General features: G+C 39.4%; 1 protein-coding gene across 1 annotated transcript; it reads left to right on the forward strand.

Moving 5' to 3' along the window:
- The first annotated feature begins 5490 nt into the window (after positions 1-5490).
- On the forward strand, positions 5491-19716 carry mrasa (muscle RAS oncogene homolog a). The gene is made up of 6 exons (XM_083996282.1): positions 5491-5553; positions 13280-13538; positions 14308-14461; positions 15935-16034; positions 16666-16745; positions 17459-19716. The coding sequence occupies exons 2-6, from the start codon at positions 13346-13348 to the stop codon at positions 17556-17558; spliced, it is 627 nt and encodes a 208-aa protein (XP_083852408.1). The 5' UTR covers positions 5491-5553; positions 13280-13345; the 3' UTR covers positions 17559-19716.
- The last annotated feature ends 1200 nt before the right edge of the window (positions 19717-20916 follow it).

Here is a 20916-nt window from a genome sequence, read left to right on the forward strand (position 1 = left end):
ATGCAAGTGTGTGTGTGTGTGTGTGTGTGCATATGCATTGTGATCAAGTCAGACGGTCTGATCCTAGTGAGAAGAAACAGCTCACAACTGTCTCCATGGAAACAGGCAGGAGGCAATGTAAGTGTGTGACGTGTGCATAATGTGTGTGTGTTTGAAGAAAAAAACAAGAAAAAATCCCTTATTCTATTCTATTCTATTCATTTTGTGAGCTCTCAACCTCTAATAAAACAGCACACAAAGCATAATGATACAAGGGAATATGGTTAGTTTGTGTGTTCATGACATTCATATGCCATTATCATAATTATCATCAAACAAATCTGTGTCAGTCCTGCGATGGACTGGAAGCACAATGCATGCTGGAAGATACCGAATCTCTGCAACTGCCTGACAAGTTAGGTAGGAAGTGCATGAACATTTTTTTGAGAATTGACGGTCACAGGAACCTCTTACACAGGCTCTCTGAATTATACATTTATATTAATTAGGCAATATACATTAAAGTATCTCTTTAGGATAGAATGCATCCATGCAAATAAAGAAGAGTCAGAAGATTTTGATGGTATCCCTAGATGTCATGGAGATTATTTGCTGGACAAAGAAATGTGTAGAATTCAGTGTCAGTCTCAGTCTTCTTCACACATGAATACATGTGCACATACTATATGCCCTTTATGTGTCAGTGGATAAATATTGACAAACACACAAAACTACGTCACTGGTGCCTAATGATCAATGACAAGGAAGTTACACAAGACATGATGAAGAAGTGGATTTTTTGAGAAAATCGTCATTAGAAACTGAACATATGCTATAATTATTCATCTCAGGATAGAAGATTTGAACATATCTGGTTCAGTTTAATTGTACTCATAGTCAATGACCTTCCTGTGACTGTATGTCCAGGGCTGCCATACACTCTGCCTGACCCTGTCCTGCAAACAGCAGCAGCATCTGAAGAAAAATGAGACACAAAGCAATCAATTCTCAAATTAAGATCCCATCAACTTGCTGTCCAATTCAGTGGAGTGACCTCTCAGTGAATGAATAAATCAGTAACCCAGTCCATCAATTCACCACTTCTTGATTGCTTCCTACAAGTCTTCCAAAGCCTAAATCAATAAATCCTTACGTCAAACAGCAGAAGTGTGTGACTCCTTGAGGAACATTACCAGGAAAACAGAGACAGAACATAACATATACAGTAAGTCCTTTTTATTTTCAAGGTCTCCCGTATCTAAAGAAGACCTTATGGTAAATGTCAAATAAAAATCTGATAATATATTATCACAAATCAAATGCACTGGATCTGCATAGATCTAGGTCGATGGTTTCCTTTTTCCATGCCGTTGTGTAGAGATGCGCATTCCTGGAGATGTGAGGAAAAAGCACTATCAGGTGTGTGACTGACTTGATTTTGTTGGGGTGTAGCTGGACTGGCCAACAATGTCACACAGTAACACACGGTAGGAAAAGTAATCAAAAAATCTTAACATGGCAGGATTTCAGCACTGCTCTGGTGATGCTGGCGTTGACGAACCTGTTGGCCCATGGATAACATGGTAGACATCTAATGCTATCTAAACAACAGAATATTAGTATTACCAAGCAATTTGAACTGGTGAAAGGATATTTAGACCCTTTCCATCTGTGGTAACTTAAGTGTTAATGTGGGTGTGGTTATTGTGGATAGTGAAACCATACCTGATAAGAGAGCTTCTGTTCCCTTGGCTTATAGCCTGAAATTGAACAAATGTGCACTTTTACTCTATTCACTATTGCCTTTTACACTATGGATCAAAGGCAGCCTATGTCTTTTTGCACGTCATAAATCTGGACTCATTAAGTGTAAAACGATTTCAATCTAAAAAAGATCAAATAAAAACTGTAAATGCTAAAACGTGCTTGATTTCATGAACAAAATATGTTCTTTCTTTCTTTCTTTGCTATAAAATATGTGGACTGCTAATGTGAATGCATGCTTGGTGTGTGAGTGTGTATGGCCTATATACTGTACATGCTTTTAAACAGAGTAGATTTTCCTGGAGATACCAGGAAAACATACCAAGAGAATGAGACCACTTAATTTCCCTTCACTTAGTCACTGAAACATGAGCTATAAAACCAGTCTAATGCCCGGACTATTTACAGAGGTAAAATGTACATCAAGCTTTCTCTTCCCTTCTCTCATCTCTGACAGTTACTGGCAATGGACTTCTACATAAACAGTCTGACCAGTAATGTGAAAAATGTGTGCATATGTTTTTTTTTCCTGAACATATACACCCACATCTGCACTTATACTACATTATGCATGGCTGTGCACACCATTGTGGTCACAGAAGTCCTGACCTCTAATATTTCTGAGGTTTGTATATAGAAGTAATGGAATCATAACTCTACTTTGGTACTGATATGTAAGGAAACTTTGTCTTCATCTGATCACTGATCTGATCAATGTTTTTTTTTTTTTTTTTTTTTTTTACAATGGGTGGAGTGAATGATCTTATCACAATACAGGCTCAAGACAGGCAGCTGAATTTGCTTAAGCTTGATAAAAGTAATCAATAGATTTTAACCACTGAGCTGTTTGTAGTTCAAATGCCATTCATACCCTGACATGATTCTGAATCATTTGTCAGTTGTTCAAGCAAATCTATTTGATAAGATACTACATTTACCCACATGTTACTACTGTGTTGAAAGCAGCCTCATCAAAAAGCTGAATAGGTTTCATAAAATAACATATTTTGTGTAATCCTTTTCCTCAATTTATATCTCCAAAGTTACATTTTGTTTGTATTTAAATGCCAAATTATTAGTTAGTGTTCTTTAATAAGCTGCTTTCCAACTCTTGATGTCTTTAGATGTCATGCATCAGTACTTTCTGCTAGATGGCAGGTTCTGGCCATGGTTCTGGCTTGGATGAGGGGACCTAGGTTATGATTTGTATTGGATTGGAACACTTATAGTGGTCTGGACATCAGCACTTTGCTACTGCAAGGAGTTCAGTGGTTAAACGCCTACTGCAGAAAATGAGTGTTGAAGAGTAGGCTACTGTAACATTTTAAGTTTTATGCACTACGATGTTGACTCATAGAAATTTAGAAGTGTAAGAACAACCAATATGATGAGTATCTTGTCCTCCCAAGAAAACAAAAAACAAAACCACATTCACTGATATTATTAGTCAATTCAACCAGTTATAAAACAGACAAAAACTGCATACTAATAGACATTGGCCTGATGTAGTCAAGGCTACAGTAGGTGGGGTCACTGGTTTAGCTCTGATGGAGCTGATCATCAGATTACTGTGCTAATTCTATTTAGTTTATTATCATTTTAAAATGGCAGTATTTGTTCATTAACCACACTGTTGTATTTTTAAGCAATATATCACGACAGGCTGTGGTATATGCTCATTATACCACGGTTAACAACCAATCAGATTGCCGGATTTCACCTTTCTGTTTTATAAGCTGACATAATATTATGGCCTGTATATTATTAATACAGTTGTTACACCATGAAAAACCTTTTAAATCCAGTAAGGTGAAAAGGCAAAGTTGTCAAGTTCAAAACAAGGCAATACTTTCAGCACCTTTCTTCACATCTGATCTAGATCTGACTAGCACTCCTCCTCAAAGACAACAACAAACAGATTTGACTCACTTAGATTTATCAGTAGTGGTAACTTTTGGTGAGTAAGAGAGGCATCTCTCTTCAAACAACTCTTGGTTTAGGTCAGAGACTGTTCAAGGTAGAAAAGAAGGTGAAAGGAGGACGCACCGACGCAATGATATAGATTGCTTTCTGGTAGTGTTAGTGTATGTGTAGTGTGTAGTGTAGTGTGGTGTAGTCAAGTGTAGTGTAGAGTTAGGCTACCTGCAATGCATTTCTTACTGTAATTTATCAAGTAGATGGTATTTATGCACTGAATGTGCACTTCTATTATTTAGGCTAGTCATTATAGGGGGCTTCACCTTTTCAAAGTCTATGGGTATTTACTCACCTGTCATCTGTCAGTAATAGAGCAGGGTGCTCACTCAACCTGGCATGTGATGTGGACTTGCATTACCAGACAGCATGTATATGACACGTAGCAGGAGCAGTGGGTACAACCTCACGGGTGCTGGTTAAGAAACTCACACTGCATGCATCCCCGAAGGGCACGACACACTGCACTGCAAGTTGAATCCCTCCGCCGCAAAACACAGTGTGCTATCAGGGCGCTCGTGCAGCTGCATACAGATGCGTCGTCCCTCAGCAGTGGGCTCTGCACTTCAAAATCAGTAACAAATGAAAACCCTCTATTGTACACTAGGAAAAGTCTACAGGGGTCTATGCCATCTTTACCCTTGTGCTCTCAAGAAGTGTGCACATACATCCATGTACACTTCTATTTTTCCAGAATTGATCTGATCCTAATCTGTCTCTTTGACCCCTAAGAAAATCAAACTGTTCACTGTACAGATGATTTATTTATGCTAAATATAAACTCTGCTCTCATCTAAAACATGCCAAACTCTATTGCATGTCTGTAGCTACATGGCCAAACATTGAGACATATCACAGTAGAAAAAGCCCAAGTGTAAATAATATGATTAATATATTTCATTTAGCTGCTTCAGCTCCAGGGGGGGTTGAGGCTTGCCATCACTCTCTCATGACTTACTGGGACACTTGAGTAGAACAGAGCCAATGTTGTTAACACCTGTGCTTTTCTCAAATTTTCTTGTGTGAAAAAGGCTAGGAGCACACACAATAGGCTTCTTTGTCCATGCTCTAGTCAGGAAATGAGATTGGTTGTATTTAGTTGTGGACTAAAGAAACACCTTAAGACAGAGGAGTGAATAACTGACCTGGATAACCTGACAACAGGAAACCTCAGTTAGCCTCTCGTGCTGAGTTTCTCGGTCTTTATGTCTGAAGCATGTAGCCTAATATGGTTCACAAATATTTGAGGAGAATTACGTGCTCACTGAGTAGGCTATGTGTATAAAATCTGTAGCCACTGCCCACAGACACACACGTTTCTTCCCCCCCTTGATGAATCCATTCGATTCTCCCTAAATTAGGAACGTCTAATTCGACAAGACTATCCCTTTAAAGCAGTCCGCTATATGTGGGAACAGTCCATTACTGTAAAAAGGGGAACTCTTTTTAACGCCTCGTGAGATTTCTGAATTTTAAAAAGAAACCATGCACCATGATATAAAACAAACACATCATTTCCAGTTGCTCGTGAATACCGATGTCATGACATAATTAAAAATCAATATTTAGTCGTTTCGTGTTTTCACAGAAACGGTGGCCACCCCTTCGGGGCTTTTCTATTTATAACATCAGCTGTTGCAATACAAAGATTAGCTACTCGACGTATTGTTTCGCAGATGTGGGGAGCACACTCCCATCTGCGGCGAAAGGGCGGCGGTGGCTTGAAGCCGAGGGAGAAAAAGATGAGGAGGAATATGTCGGTGTGAGGACGGGTTGTGTTTTTTTTTTTTTTTTTTTTTTTCCTTGGAGTCCACGACACCGGAGGAGCTCGTGTCGGTGAGTAGCTTTCCTGCGGAGACTGAGAAGGTCGTGAATGCGTGCGTCTGTAATTCACGGACAGTTAAGGCAACACCTACCCTCAATGTAAAATCCTAGTGTATAAACAACTTACTGCAGCCGAGCTAATTGTCACAATTTCGACTAAAGACAACGCGAGCGGTCACTGAGGGTTAGCTTGTTTTAATGGGGTATAACAACCACTGTGAACGGTTTGCGGAAATTCATTTTTTTTGCTGCAAACTTCAAGGGAGATGAAGCAACAGAAATCCGTTATTCAGGGGCGGCTACTGTCGGTTTTCCATACGGCCTCGCTGTCTCTCTCTCTCTCTTTTTCCCCTTACACACTCATACTCGCTCTCACACACAGACGGGCCTTGCCTGTGTGTGTCAAAAAAAGAGAGAAAAAATCCCCTGGGGACGAAACAAAAAAGAAGAAAAACACAGTTCTCGTCTTTTCTCGTCTGACAGAAACGAATACGAAACCTTGTACTGTATGTAATGTATGTATTTTAACCAGCGTATCTATGCCAGCTGTGTACACACAGCGGTGTCCAGCTGAAGGAGAAATGGTGTGGAGACTTAACAGCTGGACAGGGAGAACAGAGAGATTCTTCATGTATCAAATCATAGGATGAGATCATTCAGAAGCACCAGTCAGTCCGCAGAGACACACACACACACACACACACACACACACACACACACACACACACACACACACACACACACACACACACACACACACACACACACACACACACACACACACACACACACACACACACACAGAGTGTAGTGACACACACAAGCACGTTAATCACTATTAATAGCAAAGTGAAATCACCAGATAATTTGGCTGTCTGGGGTAGACCTACTCTTATCCTGCCAATATTAATTCATAGAAATGTCAAACACTGCTAGTGCTATTGCTGATGAGTAGCCTAGCCAATAGGCTAATGTTGGTATGATTTTTTTTTGCATGCTGTTTTACACTTTCTCTGAAACTTAATTGTGACCTCTGCTCTGACCAATCATAAATCCCACTTGGGATGATTCGTAGATACTGTGTTTCCCGATCAGAAGACTGATCTATAGCCTACATTTGTATTGGCCTGGTGTCTCCGCTTAGTAAAAACTGATTCCTCAGACCTGGAAACTGCCAACTCTGACAAAAGGTTGGCCTATAGAAAAGCAGGCTTGTGGTCTGACAAATGAAGAAAAGGAAATTAATTAGAAATGATAGATGATTGCTTTTAGGCAGAGCAAATGTCCCCTGACCTGCTCAAGAGTAACGGATAAAACACCTTATGTGATGTGTGGAGGTTTATTGTATATGAACGGTACCTGACCTGGATAAATAATAATAATAATAGTAGCCTATCTTATTTTTGCCAAACCTAGCTGGGCTCAACAACATGGTGTTAATGTTTTTTCTTTTAGACCAAGGTTGTCTGCTGTCAGTGGTGTGTCTAATGGGTATAAGAAATTAAGATATTTAGCCTATCTCACCATCAAGTAGAGGGGTTTATAATCCTCCCAACCTGTTAGGCTACATCTTAGAGATTCATTAGCCTACATTTATTTTTTCTCCCTACTGTAAATCAGCAAAGTGCACATATGCAACAAGTGCTCAATTGTTTTTTCTGTGCCATTGATTACTGGATACTGTCTTGACGTGTTATGACCTGGTTGGAAAACAAAAAGAGTAAATTATTAGTGTAGCCTAAATGAATGGAAAGGTCAGAGAATGAAATAACCCAGGCAGGTCACAGTAGGCTACTGGTGATATTTGGATTGTAGGCTATGTGAGAGAATTTGTATTGAGTGGCAGCCTCCTCTACAGAAAAAATAATAATCTTGAAATGGTGTTGTACAGTATTATGAAAAAGACATCCATGCAGTTTATGGTTAGGCTAAATGGGATCTCAAAGAGCAGCAGCATGAGACTGAAGACTGCCAAGTGAGTCACTGGTGACGACCCACAGTCATGTGATCTACCATAGAGCCATCCTCTTTAGCTACACACACGTTTTCCTCTCGGCCTAATGTTGCACTTGCAAGATATGTGTTAGATTAGGGTGTGAACTGTCATTGTTGGAGGAAATGTGATGAGGGGACCAGCCTCATTTTTCTTATCACCATTTACAGCTTACTTAATATAAATGGACTGATATTGAAATGGCCTACATATATACACATTAGTAGTCAGGTTGAGTTCATACACCTAAAGGTTATTGGCATCTGAATACACAGGTTATCAGTGGTAGAGAAACAACCCTGTTCAATAAGACCAAATTTGTGGGAGGGAGATGTTAGAGGTATTAAGATAGAGAGACACTCATCATTCTCATTTTTTTTTTTTTTTAGTTTTATTTGTATCGGACCCAGTTCACTGAGACTTTTTACTGTAGTCTTATTGCTTTTACCTTAGTTGTCTTGGTGACAAAACTAGAGTTCATTTTATACTAATCATCCAAAATCAGGGTTTCAACATTCAGGGAAAGTTTACAAATTTTCATTCGCAAATTCTTTAAAAAAAAAATGTTTAAATTACGCTAGAGTTGGTCTACAGTTGTCCATATGACAGCATCTTGATTTTTGGTGAACTCTCTGAACTAGCCTATGTCTTAACACTTCCTTTGAAACATCAGTGAGAGAGTTGATATCAGTGGTACAGTACAGCCTGGGGTGTGCACCATGTCCCTCCTTATTCCTGTTCTGTGAGTTATGTTGCTGCTTTGTTCCCTTGTGAGGAGGGAAGTGTCTTTATCCTTTCCCAGGGAAGAAACAAGCCACTTCTCAGGAGCCCAGGGAGCCTTTATGGAGTAGCTGTGAGAACTAGTACAAGGTTCAGCTATGTTAAATGTTAATATGCACAATATGCAGGCTGTCAGTTCCAACGACCCATTGGAAATGCAGGCTAAAGTCTCAATAAGCACATCAAACCATCTGAAGGAGGTTGCCCTGTGATCCAGCAGAGGAGAAGATAGCTACTCTTATTATTGCATGCCCTATTGACCTAAACTAGGCTAAAGACAATGACGTCTTGTTTTGTTACGAAGATGGAGGAGAAAAGTGAGCAGAGGTGTAACAGCACCAAAATATCTCAGAAGCAGCGAGTGGATATGTTTCTATACCATGAAAGTCAGAAGCTGTTTGTCAACTTTGTAAAAGGCAGCTACCTACCTTCCTACATCATCAAATCTATGGACTCACCTGGTAGCTTACCACCTCACTGAGCCATCAGAGGCAGCGCAGACAAGCAGAGCAGCACAAAGTGTGTACACCAGTGTCAATCACTGGAAACAATGATGTGTTTAGCGCACACCAAGAGAGTCACATATCAGTGTAGGCAAATGTTCTGCAAATTGACTGACTCCATCTTTGGTTTACCCCCCTTTGGTAGTTGTCACCATGGATGCAGAGAAACTTGAGATATTTCCTGACTATCCAGAGCTGTTGAGATCAGCTGTTCACGTGATGAATCAAGTGAAATAACACACAGAATCCAGTACATTTGAATAGATGTGGATAGAGTGTTTGGTTTCAGGAATTTAAGTATCAATATGTTGCCTCCTCTCAGCTTACACAGTAGCTTCTATGCAGAATCATCATATCAGGGTTGTCAGTCATACATACTCAGAGACCTCCAGAGGAAAGAAACAAACCACTTAAAGAATGCCTAATGGAAAAGTCAGTAATGCGAAGGATGATGACACTTATCCTGCCCAGCTCACAAAAAAAAAAAAACTGTCTTGTCTTTATAACTGGCAAACAAGATACAAAATATCAAGCCAATCGAGCTGTTGTATTGACACAATCACGTTTGAGATGGACATAATAGAAAAGAACAAAAATAAAGCAGACTGCTGCCAGCTCATACAGAAAGTGAGAATGAGGAAGGTCCAAGCAAGAGAGCCAACATAACAGTTCACTGCTTACCAGGGTGATGAGTTCTTGGGTACACACCCTTTCCTTATCATATGTTCCATAAAGGTACCCAATTTTTTAAAGAAATTTGGACTATACCAAATTTTCAGGAAACCATGGTATTTAGTTTTTTTTTTTAAGATAAGAGACATTTCCATTCTCTCAGGATAACCCTTATTGCTAAGACCATACCAAGCATTTGGACTTGTTTTAAAGCAGGGCATCAAAGTTTCAGTATCATTAAGAGACAATCTGGGATTCATTGTCTGCTGCTATACAAATGAAACACGCCAACCCCAAAAACTGCTTAGCTTGGGATATGACCAAAAACAATGACAAAGTGTCCCATCACTTGACTCCCACTTATCACAAGTAGTAAAGACAGATGAAAATGTATATTTAGTTTGGTTGTGGAATACTGAAAAAGCTGAAATGTAGAATTGACAGAAGATGTTTTGGTCATAACTCATATTACTCTCATCAAAGTCATAAAATACTTTGACAAGTGATGAAATACATGCAGTTTTATGTCCCAGTGATCACTGAAAGTGATGATATGGCTCTTCATTAATTTTGATTGGACCTTATCTTGTTTACTTGAAATATCTAGTTGATGCCATGGTGGGTGGGATGTAAGGATTTAACTGACTTTTGTTGTATAAACTCCTTTCTACAATACATAAGAGATTGCTGTTTTCCATTGGATCCTCTTTTTTTTTTTTTTTTTTTTTTCGTTGGTGGGAAATTTAGTCAAAATTGAGATTTTTAAGCACCGGTGTGGACATGGCTGAAGTGTTATTCATCATGCTGTAAGATATCTTTTCAATGTTGGTCGGCCTGATGAAACTTTCTGGTTTGTATGGTTTGTATGTAGTCTACCACATTGGTTATATGACTAACTTTGGTTGTACACATAGTAAAATTTCCCAAAGCAAGCTTCTACTCTCAAGGCAATTTGGTTTAAAGTGGTGTTTGTGCATTATTTCAGTCTCACTGCATGAGACCAGTGGCTTTTCAGAAAAATGTGTACCCCACCAAAGAGACTCACAGGGGAAAATACTGACACACCCAACATGGTTGTGACCTGACTTGGCTTCAGCTGGGCCACGACATGCATGATTGGTGTGGAAACCTCAACTTGTGGTAGGTTCTGTGATTTCATGGTGCTTCTCAAGCTGTTGTGTTTTTTCTCTCCATGCACTGCATTGAAAATCCATCCAAGACACTCCTCTGAAATAGGATAATGGCTTAGACACCTATGTTGACACTTTGTGACTGCCTAAAAAATCCTTCTAACATAAGGAATTTGGCCGAGGAATTTTTTGCCCAACCTGGCAGGCTGACTTCTGCAGACTGATTGATTGGCTGGCTCGCTTTGGAAAGGAAGGAAACATCTTCCTTCCCTCCATTGTGTTTGTCACGAAAGGATGGACTTTGGCCAGCTGACAGCTGTTTCCTGGTGGATGAAGGAGGGTGTGTGGGTGGGTAGTGGGGGTGTATTGCTTGTACTGAGTTAATGTGCGTGTTTTTGTGTGCTTTTGGCTGTTGCTACAGGCTAATGAAATCCATAAATTTCAAGGTTTCACAGTGAGGTGGGATAGATAGATTTCATATTAAGATTTCTACTAACACTGTGGGTGGCTCGACTTCAATCGTCGGCATGCTTTTAAATCGAGCTTCAAATTTTTACCACAAATATACACACGTGAAGCTACACTCATGCTAGTGTTAGCATGAAATTAGTAGTTTGCAACCAGAGGGTAGAATGTGTGGTGTCGCTGACACAAACTGTGGTCCCACCGTTCCACCTATAAAAGCATTGCACAATAGCACTAGGTCACCAAGCCTCCACAGGAAACCTTGAAATGAACTTGATTTGGATGAAGACTCAACTTCAGCCTGAATTTGATTTTCTTAACATTTTAAAATGTGGTTCAAGTTTAGTCTATTTAGTGTTTGCTGGATCATAATCAGGCTGGAAATAAAACGACAATACACAAATTGTGGTCATAATGATTGGTGATTTATTGTGAGTGTTGTGACTGATGTCTGCTACAGCGTTGTTGTTGACAGTGGGAAATAATAATCACAGTGTGTGGTCCTAAGTGATTCTGATATATGCCAGCTGATCAGATCAAAGCTCATCAGTTTGAATTGGATTATTATAAGCATGTACTAATTTTGTGTCTAAGACAGTTTTTGTTTTTGATACAATCTGGCAGGAGAAATAAGCGTACCAAAAGTGGCCAAAAACAGGAAACTGATGGTAAAATAGTGGTGTGTATGGATCAATTCAACTTTGTCCTCATGTGACCTTCCTTCCTTTCCCCCACTCTTCTGTTTCAGAGTTCTCTCACTCTTCTCTCCAGCTCTTCTTTTCATGCTCCTCTCCCATTCTTTCACAGCTTTGTGGCTTGCTGTGGTGTGAGTTGTTTTTGCCACAACAGCATAAGATCGCAGGACACATATTAAAGCTCCAGTAACTGAACTGCCTTGCCTTGCCTTGCCTAAAGTACAACTGTATAAGTGAACATACTGTACAAGCTGTTCCCCTGACTTCCTCTGAAATGCGTATAATGCAATGAATAATTGATAAATGTTGGAAGTAGATATTTTGTTTTCTATACAACAGGACAATAAGGCCTACAGTAGTAGCAACAAGCCTTCATTCAACTAGGTTTATTGTGCCAGCTTTAACTATTATTTGTAACTCATCTGAACTTTTGATTTTTAACTCACAAGAGAAGTCATTGACATTTTGTGAAAAATGTCATCAACGACTTCTGGATTTTTCATATCCATACTGTACTTAATTTAGTCTCAGTAGTATTCAGGCACTAGTGTTCAAGTGTGATAATTACAACTAGTTTTGCAATTCCTGTGTCTGTTTGATAAGGCTTTCACAGTTTTTCGGTGGTAAGCTTTTGATATGACGGAGAAGCTGGAGGGAATGTCCGGTTAGCGTCACAAGTATATTAATGACGATACGTATAGCTGTAGGAGAGTGGATCAGAAAACAGTGAAACTCATATCTGTCTGAAAGTCAGAACAGGAATACAACTGTGGCAGAGAAATCCAAATCAGAGAGACTCTAATGTTACACTGAGACGACTGAAAGCTGAACATGGCAGATCTTTAAAAAAAATGGTGCTTCCTCTTGGCGACTCTGCGCCTGCTCTTTTATCAGGTTAATGTAATGATACAGCTCAGCTGGGGTTGAGTACAGTTTTGACTTGCTTCACCAAAAGCAAGGTGATGATAATGTTCTGTGCAGTTATCACCTGTTCTGATGCAACTGTGATAGCCTACATGAGATCACAGCATGGTGCACAACAGTCATTCTAGGGTTTATACTGAATTGTTTCATTTTTTTTAAAACAGTTAAAAATTGACTTGATATTGTGTGGCGATTTTATCCTATTCTGCACGTCTTGCAAAATGAGTGTAAATGACTTGTTGCCTAACTGTTGAACTTTTAATAAATAAAATGTCAGTTGCTGCACTTTTCACTTCACTCTAAGTTACCCAGGTTTGAAAATATATGTTTAGATTAGTGCTGGACTAGTATCTTTTGCCTCTTGTTTCTCTATTTTTAGGATTTTCTTTTCCATCTTGCCACAACTCCAAGCTGTGGTCTGTTATCTCCATTGTGATTAAAAAAAACAGCAGCTACAACAAAGAATCTTTCCACCTCTCTCACATGTTCTCTATTCCTCTCTGCCTGATGCTTCCTTCTCTCTTCATTGTCAATCTCTTTGTCTTACTCTTTCTCTCTCTCTCTGTTCCATTTCAGCCCGGCGTGTCTCATCAGCCACCTACTAGCCTACTTCCCACCTTTACCACCACTGTAGAGGTAGCCATGGCAACCAGCGCTGTGCCAAGTGACAACCTGCCAACGTACAAGCTGGTGGTGGTGGGGGATGGTGGTGTTGGGAAGAGCGCCCTCACCATCCAATTCTTCCAGAAGATCTTTGTGCCAGACTATGATCCCACGATAGAGGACTCGTATCTGAAACACACAGAGATAGACGGGCAGTGGGCAATACTGGATGGTGAGTGGACTAGTATGTGTGTGAGAGAATGACCTATATTTGTCCATGGCCCATCTACTATTTTGTTTATTTTTCATTTCCCTCTTAGTTTTCTCTTAAACACATCCATCACTGAACACGTTTTTGAAATGGTAACTCCCTAATATAAAATTTGGGAAAAAAGCTCTGTTTTGGTTGCTGCATGTGGGAGAAATTATACATTCTTCCCCCTGTGAAGTATTCAATTTGCTGGAAGCGTATAAAACTCTGGGAAACAGTTTGATAGTTTATAGGAAAGAGTCTTTGTGTAAACTCTTGACATAGCCTGTTATCAAGTATTGACAACTAATTAGCTCTGCCACGGTCTGAAAACACAATAGCTGTAAAATGCAACCAGGGATTGAAGGTGGCAGTCGGGGACAGATTACTGTGTCACAGGTTCACCAAAATCTACAAGGGGCTTTCTCTTAGGATTATGAAAGTGTGTGGGTGGAGGTGATCATACAAAAAAACTCTTGTTCTCAAAATCTATGTGTAGGAAATTGAAGCAACAATGACACACATATCAATTTAAATGTTTTACCAAACTGATGCTTTCAGTTTGGAAGACTCAAGAGTTAATATGAACAACCTTCACTCTGTACAGGTTATGATGTCAGAAGTTTCTGATTGACTATGTTGAATCAGTTGTGTAGATGGGGTAATCAAAAAAACTAAATAAAAGGTAACACTACACCTAACCCTGCAGCAGAATGATGCAAATTAATTTGTGTCCCTCCACCCACACCAGTGCTGGACACAGCCGGCCAGGAGGAGTTCAGTGCGATGAGAGAGCAGTACATGAGGACAGGGGACGGCTTCCTCATCGTCTTCTCTGTGACAGACAAGGCCAGCTTTGAACACGTCGACCGATTCCATCAACTCATACTACGGGTCAAAGACAGGTGGGTCCATGTACACACACCCTGCAAAGTAAAACTGAGGTATTTTGGAATGTATATTTCCATTGTCTACAACACTCATGTTAACTTAAACAGTATTATTTTATGATTTAATTTAAATGATGTATTAAGACTTGTATGAGACTTTCTTGAAACAAACAAGTCTTCTTGAAAGAGAGAACCAGAGGAACTCTTTGAAATGGGTTTAGTGTCAAACACCACAAGCCTGAAACCCATAGCTGGTCTTTTTTTCCTGTAGAGATAAAGAGAGGTGAGAAATCATCCAACCAGCCCAGTCATTCTCACTGGTTGGGATGTTAAAACATTCAAAAGTCTTTTGATTAGTAAAGATAAGACGTATGCTTTGACCTCAGCTCAACTTCCCCTTTCTTTCTGAGGAACAGACTTTTAACACATGTCTTTTTTTCTGCTTTAAGTTATATCTATTGGTTAAGATCCCATTTTTCTTCACCAATATAACAGCTGTGATCGAGGAACAGTATGGCCTGACTCGACTGAGTCACTTTAGAGTGGTTGCAGCAAAATAAAGACTGAGTTTGTCCCAGTCATCTTAACTAGAGTATTGAGTGAAGTGAAATAGAAGAGAAAGCACCTAAAATACCCAGTACATTCAGCCATTACTCTGAGAAACTGTGGGTGCACCAACTATAGCAGAAGGAAATTTCCATACAGGAGGCTAAAATTATTAGATGGATAAATAAAAGATTAATAATAATTATTAGATTAGATGTTATTGGGAAAACTTGACGATTTTTTTTTTTTTTTTTACTTAACTGATCCTCTGACCTTTTGTTTACTTCAAAGGCCTAGTACTGTAAGCTCCACCATATCTGGCTGTTATGGCTGACTCAACAATTACCAAATCCCATTTCAGAACAAAAACACCATACAAAAATTCAAAATAGAAGCCATTTTTACTTAATGCTACCTTGTCACTTCATATCCTCACAGAATACCAAACTTTGCCAGCCTCAGCTTGGACAGTTTTCAGTTTCGATGACTCAGCAGTAAGTGGCTGAGTCAGCACTGGTAGCATTGTCATATCTTGGTAGGTATTTTTCCACAGTCTTTCCTGGATCTGGAGCGAAGGCAGTGACCATGGATCTCTTCTGTGCCTCACCCTTGAAAAGCTGCAGGCCGTCGGTCACAACATCACTTTTGTTTTCAGAACAACTCTGTTCATTGTGAGAAACGAAAAGTATCTGTTCTCTGACTGACAACAGCCAATAAAAGTTGAGCTTGTGTTGGAACAAAAATAGAAGCTAGGATTTAGCTAGTCGCTGTCTGTCCATATTAGGTGGTTTTCTTTAGCTCACAAGAATTTAAGTGTTTCGGAAATTTGACACCTCACAGAAGAAAGTGTGAAGCACATGGTGGTTTTTTTCCCCTTTCTTTTAATACAAATGCCAGTGGCACCTGATGTTTTACATCACTTGTGTGTGGTTTTCATCTCAGGGAGGCCTTCCCCATGGTGTTGGTTGCAAACAAAGTGGACCTGGTTCATCTGAGAAAGGTCACCTCTGACCAGGGCCAAGAGATGGCAGCAAAACATAGTGTAAGTAGTGAGTTCAATGCTTGAAATCACTCATGTGTGTCCGTCACGGTGAAACTGAAATAAACAAACAATGTACAATAAAGTTTAATTTGATTTCCACAACTAAACCTTTTCTTTATTCCCTTAAGCTTTTTGTTAGCTACTGCAGTAACACAATGTGAATCTTAAGAATGTAACCTCAGCTTTCAGCACAGAGTTGCTGAGTTTGCTTTGTCTAGAGATGTGACTTCTCGGGACTTGTTATGTCAGGCTTTTTTTCTTTTCTATTTTGGATTCAAGGTTCCCTTTTTAGCTTTGCAAATTGCAGTGTTCACATGCGGCTTGGCATCATGACATCTGTCTCAGTCTTTGTCTAGGATGAGACTGAATTAATGGTTGTGGGGGTGTTTTAGATCTTAAACAAATCCTGTCTTCCTGTGACTCCCTTCTAGTTTCAGGTCTTTAGTGGGCTGTTATTTGTGACCCTGTTTCTCAGCTTCATAGCATTTGGTTGTAAGAGCTGAATGCCGATTCTAATCTGATTTTATACTGTAAATCCCTTATGTATTTCATTAATGTGAAACTCCAACTCACCAACCAACACCACTCCAGTAATGTGCGTTATTTTCAATATTTGTGTTTGCATCTTCAGATAACTTATATTGAAACCAGTGCTAAGGATCCTCCGATGAATGTGGACAAAGCCTTTCATGAGCTGGTCCGTGTTATAAGGTAACTACAGATTCACTTACAGTCACCATCCAGCCATCATTCCTCTTACTCTCACTGTATTTCATTTATTTAGAGGTTAGGAACAATGAGAGAGCATGACACTGCTGTGTGAGGGTTGTGAAATTGTTGCACAGAAGAATAGAAATAGGAGAGTAAAGTCCCAGAGCTATTTCCTGTCTTGACACATGTAATTTCAGAAGAATTTGGTTTATGTCCATGTTTTCTATGTGTTCATATCCTGTTTTAAGGCCTTGACTTGTCACCAGGGCCATTGAGCAGCAAGTAGTATTTTAAGAATTGTTCTCACACATAGCAGGCGAGGACTGCTGTGAACCCCTGTGTTTGTGAAAAGAAAATCAACCACGGAGTAGTGGAGTGCTCTCATTGTTGAACATGCCAGCTCTCTAACTGACTCATAAGGAAACTCCTCACAAAAAAAAATCTTAACTGAAGTGTGGACTGCTGAACCCACATTGCCCTCTTGTGGCCAGACTGTAGAAAGCCAGTTGTACGAGGACTGCATAGAAACATAGTGATTGTGATGCATCATCTGTATTTGTGTCATTTGCTTACAGCTTCCATGAACACTTAATGTAAAACTTAATTAGAGGTGAAACCTATTACTGGTTCGACCATATCTTTTTTAATTAATTATTTTGTATGATTATTTAATCAAAGCGTGTCTGCTTTGCTCTCCTTCTCCACACCCACAGACAACAGGTGCCAGAGCGAAACCAGAAGAAGAAAAAGAAGATGAAGTGGAGAGCAGAACGTTCCACTGGTTCCCACAGGTTTCACTGTGCCATATTGTGACTTCCCTCGTTTTTCTATATAACATACACACACTCACACGCACACCCACATACCTTTTTAGATGTCAGGGAACCCCCCAGCAGTGGTTAACTACTGGAGCACAAAAGGTGGGGGGGTGTCGCTGAATGGCTGGACGCATCCGGAGGGCATGTGGATTCACAAGGACACGTGAATCTGCAGTATCGGACTGATGTCCCCTCAGCCCTTCAAAATGCCTTGGAATGAGTGCTATGTCCTCCCATCCTCAATTTGTGGTCCCCTTTGAAGATCTCTCGACCCCTCCCATCTGTATTCAACACAGAACAGCAGTGTCACTGAACTGTTTCTCAATCAAAGTGTATTGTTGAATTGATTATCAAAAGTGCACAAAGATGACAGACTGAGGAAAACAAGCGACGGATATCACAATCACCTGGATATCGGAACTTAGGTATCCTGGATAAAGGAAAGGAAAAGGGAGGAACAGGCTGGAAAGGGCGCCTGGTGTATTACAGACCTACAACAAAACTGATGGTCATCACATTTCTGTCCTCACACCCCTACCGTTTCTCAGAGAAAAGCACCTGTGTGATCTCTAGATAGGCTGTTCTCTCTTTGAAGAGTGGACACCATAAGGGCATAGTGAATGAGTATGAGAGCTCTGACAGTGATTTTTTTTTGTCTCACCATGAAAATAGATGTCGTGTGGTGTTGTTGATGAGTGAGCTGCTGGTTCTGTGAGTGTAGCGTGTACCTTGTGGTCATGTGATGTCACTGGCTGTGAGATGTCAGTTCAGAGAGGATGAAAGGACGTGTTGTAGTAAGTGAAAGAAATGTGGCGTGATGCTGAGAAAGTGTGTCATATCGATTGACAGGTGAATGCCATGGCCATATCAACTTGTTGAATTCGTGTTTAAATATTATAATTGTAAAAGAGAGTGAGATTGGTCGGTGTATGTGGTTACACTTTAATATAAACATTACAGGGTTTTTATCAACACTGAGGTGTCAACAGCCATGTTTACAGACACTTAAAGGATTATTTTCCCATAAAATACAGACATGAGAGCCACTTAACAAAGGAATTATGTTTGGTTTAGGTTGCCTCTTCAGTCATTTTCAATGGCATGATATGTGCAGTCTTCATCAGTACTGTAAGAACAATAGCCCTAATATATAAATAAATATATGTACTGTATATATTTTTTGTTAATTTTTAGTCTTAACAGAATCTTCAACACAACATACTTTCCATGTTTTTTGTATCAAAAATAGAGAAAATCTGAATTATATTTGTGATATAAATAAATCTAATTATAGGTGGCAATGAAAACATATTCAATGCTGTTTTACAAAGGAAATTCTTAATGAAATAGAATAAAGTATAATGGGAGCCTCTCGTTTCAGAGCTGAAACAGGCTGGAGAAGCTGATTGCACTGGCCACTAACCAAAATAATGTGATGTCACTTTATTTCAATCTAGGGGCTTTTCAGACTGCACCACTGAATTCAGGACTATGTGCTTAAGATGAAACACGCTCGGTAAATGACAATACTCTTTCAGATCGGGCTTATATATGCTGTAGCCCTCGGACTATGTCAGAGTGAGAAAGCCTTGCTGACCACCAGGCAGATAAAGCCATGTAAACCCAGCTACAGGCTCTGTTGTAGGTGTAGGAAAACCACACACACACTCCAAGCAACAAAATATTCAGTGTATACATGTTTGTAGTTGCAAGGTGGATGGGAATGTACAATTTAATAACCTATGAAATGGCTTGTACTGTTATCGCACTAAAGTTTCGGTGGACAACATTTTTTGTCTGGATGAATACCTTTTCTTGAAGGAATACATTTTTGCACTTTTAATACAATTTCTGACTTTCCTATTGGCATGTTTTTTTCTGTTCAATCCTGTAAGTGAAACAAAAAGGCACGGGCAGAGTGATTTGAATGTAAAAATCAAACAACAAATGAAGCAAATAGGCGATAGTGTCGTAGCCCTGTGTGCCTGTGTATGCCTGTTGCCTTTGCGATGATTGTAACAGAGATTAGAAGAAGTTTGAATCGATTCATTCGAAAGGCATTGAAAGAAAAGTTCCATATTATTCTGTTTTGAATTAAGAAGGTTGAGTGTGAAAAATCTCTCAAAGTGGACGGCATACAACTGCACCTCAGCATGAAAGTGGAGAATCAACCTCAACAAAAGACAGAATACAGTGTCAATCTGCATCTGCTGTTCAAGGGACCTCACAGAGAGTTTCCGGAGCAGGACTGAAAACATTGAAGTACTGATCACAGAACAATGAAGCAACAGACTCTGGATCGTTGGGGAGAAAAAAAAGTAAAAAAAAAACAAAACAAAAAAAGACAAAAAAAAAAAAAGAATGTGTTTGATGAAAATGTTGCATCATGTATGTTTGATACCATTTTGTATTATTGATATGAATTATTGATATGATTATTGCAAAGTGTTTTTTAAACAACTGAATAATTTATTAATGTCTATGTTACCTCAGTGTGTCCCAGACCTGGACAAAAAAAGGAAAAAAAACAAACTCCCCCACATTTTTTTTCTTTTTCATTTTTTGGGACTCTCATTAGCTCAAAGACCTTTTTGTCTTTAAGCTCTCAAGTGAAGAGACGTATAATGTATGTGTTGTGGACCAAGATGAAGAAACACAAGTTGGTCCTGAGGTACAAAAGATCAAATAAAATAAGATTTAAGACCTCAACTCTATTGAAGCTCATGTGGATGGCCTCACATTGACAAGATAATCATACAAGGGTCAAAATGAGACAAGTTTGTAACTTTAAATATGTTTAATTCTTCAATGTGGACTAGTACCCAGCAACTGGTTAGTTTAGCTCAGGATAAAGACTGGAAATTGGCCAAAAGGTAACAGCCAATTAGATAAAGCTCTATAATTAGCTGGTAAAATCTCAGTTGTTTTAAACCTCGGTTTTACGTTGGTTTATGTCCTGGATTATTTCTTATTGTTGAATAGTGCTTGATTTTCTGACTCGTGCTAAACGAAGCTAAGCTAACCAGCAGTTGGCTCAAGCTTTACATTTGCTTCACAGACATAAAACTGGGATCAATCTACTCACCTAATGCAGAGCAACAAAGCAAATACGGTTACTTCCAAACTATTCCTGGAAGCTGACTATGCTCTTGTTACCTTGCTCATATTTGTCATCATGGCTGGTACAAATAAATCTACTGATTTTATATATTATGATGGTTTTATATATTTGACCCTGGATTATATGTGAGCTAAATTGATCACTAAGGTTTTCAATGACTGGAGAGGTAGCATTTTCAAATAGACACCAAATATTGTTGGGATTATGCAACTGATTTCAGTTGTGTATATAC

Source organism: Trachurus trachurus (genome assembly GCF_905171665.1).
Source record: "Trachurus trachurus genome assembly, chromosome: 21".
Lineage (NCBI taxonomy): Eukaryota > Metazoa > Chordata > Actinopteri > Carangiformes > Carangidae > Trachurus > Trachurus trachurus.

Bases quoted from the DNA above. Each gene is read 5' to 3' on its own strand.
- mrasa (XM_083996282.1), top strand. From the start codon at position 13,346: ATGGCAACCAGCGCTGTGCCAAGTGACAACCTGCCAACGTACAAGCTG. The intron at 13,539-14,307 runs GTGAGTGGACTA...CACCCACACCAG, and splicing joins GCAGTGGGCAATACTGGATG to TGCTGGACACAGCCGGCCAG. The intron at 14,462-15,934 runs GTGGGTCCATGT...TTTTCATCTCAG, and splicing joins ATACTACGGGTCAAAGACAG to GGAGGCCTTCCCCATGGTGT.